Source organism: Coffea eugenioides, chromosome 8 (genome assembly GCF_003713205.1).
Source record: "Coffea eugenioides isolate CCC68of chromosome 8, Ceug_1.0, whole genome shotgun sequence".
Classification (NCBI taxonomy): domain Eukaryota; kingdom Viridiplantae; phylum Streptophyta; class Magnoliopsida; order Gentianales; family Rubiaceae; genus Coffea; species Coffea eugenioides.
The window spans coordinates 9,761,005-9,764,105 of record NC_040042.1 but is presented as its reverse complement, the minus strand read 5'-3'; the positions used below and the strand labels follow the sequence as shown (position 1 = coordinate 9,764,105).

General features: G+C 41.9%; 1 protein-coding gene across 1 annotated transcript; it reads right to left on the bottom strand.

The window, feature by feature from the left end:
- Positions 1 to 234: 234 nt before the first annotated feature.
- On the bottom strand, positions 235 to 2,832 carry LOC113780191 (putative disease resistance protein RGA4). Its single transcript, XM_027326005.1, has 2 exons — positions 2,714 to 2,832; positions 235 to 2,485 (listed from the first exon to the last, which is right to left on the bottom strand). Exons 1-2 carry the CDS (start codon positions 2,830 to 2,832, stop codon positions 235 to 237), a joined length of 2,370 nt encoding a protein of 789 aa, XP_027181806.1.
- Positions 2,833 to 3,101: the final 269 nt, after the last annotated feature.

Here is a 3,101-nt window from a genome sequence, read left to right as displayed (position 1 = left end):
CTTGAACAATCAATCAAAAAGAGAACTAATACATGCAACAGAACTCATTTGTGAAAACTGCCGTCAAATCTCAGTATCTTTTTCATTTAATCCAACCTCTAGCAAATCATATCAACTGGGTATGGTATAAATTGAGTACTAGTGTTGGTCTTCTCCACACTTACAGGATAGTACACAAATAGTTTATTACGTAATACATGAATATGCAGACCCACTCATATATAATTGTATTACTCAATTTTCAATTTTCAGGTCCGGGATGTGCTTAATTTTGTGCCATTCCTCTCCTCCCCTTTTACACTGTCGTCCCAGTCGGTAGCAGCGAAATATAGTCAAATGTTGGAGTGTCGTCATCTTTTGAATGCTGGATGGAAGTGTTTCAAGCGGACAATATTTTAGTGTCAGGTCTTGAAGAGAAGTGAGGTGGTCTCCAAACCAATCTGGCAATGAAGTTAGATTGGAAAAACTCTGCAGCTCCAGTTTTTGTAGTGCAGGCAAATGTTTGACTTCCTCTGGCAGAGCTGTCGCGTGTGACCCATTGATGCATAGACGAGTCAGGGATTTGAGGGCTTTAGTCCCCATTGAGAGACTCACCAAATTATAGCATCGGACCAAATGGATTTCCTGCAAAGAAGCAAGGCCTCGCAATCCTTCTTCTGGCAGAGAATTCAGCTCGGGAGAGTGCTTGATGGTCAATTCCTTCAAAGCCGTGAGATTGGAGATTGAAGCCCATGCCATGTTCGGGCAACGGTCGACGCATAACTCCTTTAGGGACAGCATACGTGGCAGTGGCAATGTCAACATTGGGCAATCCTTAAAGGACAAGGATTGAAGTTGAGAGAATACCCCTGGAGTACCTTGGACTTCTCTTCCTAACATTCCTTTTAGGTTGGGCATGTTCTCTAACTCCAGCTGTTTCAACGATGGGGACATTGCAGCAGCAGCGGCAATACTCTCTTGGACCCCAACTATGTACTCCGCTGCACTCTCGTGCACAACAACTTCTGTTACAGTTGAAATCCAAGATGGAAATGATGAACCGTTGAAGCCTAGGACACGTAGTAGTTGAAGGTTGGGCCGGGGTTTGAGGGCTTCGAGCACTTCCTTATCATTGTACCGTTGAATCGTTCTTTCGGAATCCCAATACAAATTCAACCCGTGGAGACTCTGTTTTTTAATTAAGCAAGCTTCTTCTGCATCCTTTTTGTCTTCAATCCTCTCAAGGTGCATAATTGTTAGCCCTCCTCTAAGCATATTTAAGTCTCGCAACTCACTTAGTCGGAAGCCTTTTTTGCCACTCGGGACGACCATACTTAACGTCCGTAGGCAAGTCAGCTTCCCAATTCCACTTGGCATGTGAGTCAAACTCCAACACCCATGTAGACAAAGATGTCGAAGATTTCTAAGGAATCTCATGCCCTTGGGTAGACTCCAAAGAATGAGACAATCATTTAGGTTTAAAATTTGCAAATTCCACAAGTCACAAATTGAATTGGGTAGTTCAACAATTAAAGATCTTGAAAGATCTAGATGCCTTAAATGTTTCAGTTTGCTTATTGCATGTAAAAGCTGCTTATTGTATGACATTACCTTGAGAGCCCTCAGGGAGCCACATTTTGACAAGAAAGAAAAGCATTGGTCAATGCCTGTGATTGTAATAGGAAAAGCCACTGTTAGCTGATCATCTGGCATACCTAATATCATGGTTCTATTTGACTCTGTTCCACCGTGTTTTGCCTCCATTACTGATCGAGCCAAATCATGGACAAGGTCATGCATCTTAAAAGTGAGGGCATTGCCAAATTCATCTTCCTTTACTGCTTGGAATAGTGATCTATAATATAGATCAGTCAGCACAGCAACACCAACATCTTCCACTTCCATTGTTTCATTAGATGAAAGCAATCCATTTGCCATCCACAAATGTATTACCTCTTCTATTTCAAATTCATAGCCCTTGGGAAATGCTGCACAATATGCAAAGCAACCTCTCAACTCTATCGGAAGATTAAGATAGCTCAATCTCAACGCGGGCAAGATATGTGTTGTATCTTGAGGTAAGTTCCAAATTTCACTGCATTTCACGGAGTTCCATTCATTTTCTTGCCTTTTAAATCGTAGAAAGCCTCCAAGAGCCTTTGCAGCCAGAGGAACACCACCACATTTTTTCACAATCTCTTTTCCGATAACTACAAGGTTAGGATATTCTTCAGCCTCTTGACGGCCAAATGCCCGTTGCCTAAACAGTGACCAACACTGATTCTCTGACAAACTCGACAGATAATATGTTTTTAATGTGCCCATTATTGTGGCAACCTTCTCCATGCGAGTTGTCATGATGATTGAACTACCTCTTGATCCGCATTCCAGAACAGATTTCAGTTTCTCCCATTCCTCTAGATTCTCATTCCAGACATCATCCAGTACAACCAGGTATCTTTTCCCTCTCAACAACCCTTGAAGTTTTCTTTGGAAGTATTCAAGGCTAAGTCCCCAGAGAAGTCTTTTCTACAGACTCAATTTAAGCCTTTATATCCGTTTCACATCGAAATCCTTGAAACCCAAACCCAGAGTTTTGCTCAAAAATGCTTGGCTATGCGTTCATATTGAACACTAATTGGGCAAGTGTGTCTTTCCAAGCCTCCAAACCCACTATAGGAGCACTGATACATTTTGAATTGGACTCTATCTTTTTCTTCGTCAAGATGCGTACATCTGCCTCTTTTCCTCTCCTTCAAGAACTTCAGGTTCATTTACCGTGGATCCAGTCTCACGGCTTGCATTGAAATAGCTCCACGCTTTCTGATCACTCAAACCAAATCTTTTCGTCATTACTATTGCATTAAATTTATCAAGCAGTATCCTTCATTGCCTTGTCCCAATCCTGTGCGAACCACAGTTGATGTTGCTGGGAGACAATCCAAACATTGCAACATATGTTGTTGCACTTCGTTTCTCGAGACTTCGGTTGCAATCATCTAATATGTCATCGACTTTTCATAACCAATAAGATTAGCTTCTGCAGCCCAAAGTTGAATGCCCTTGTCAGTAAACTGCTTCTGCTCGCCATTCTTCAATTCACTGCTTTGGTTTGATAGCAA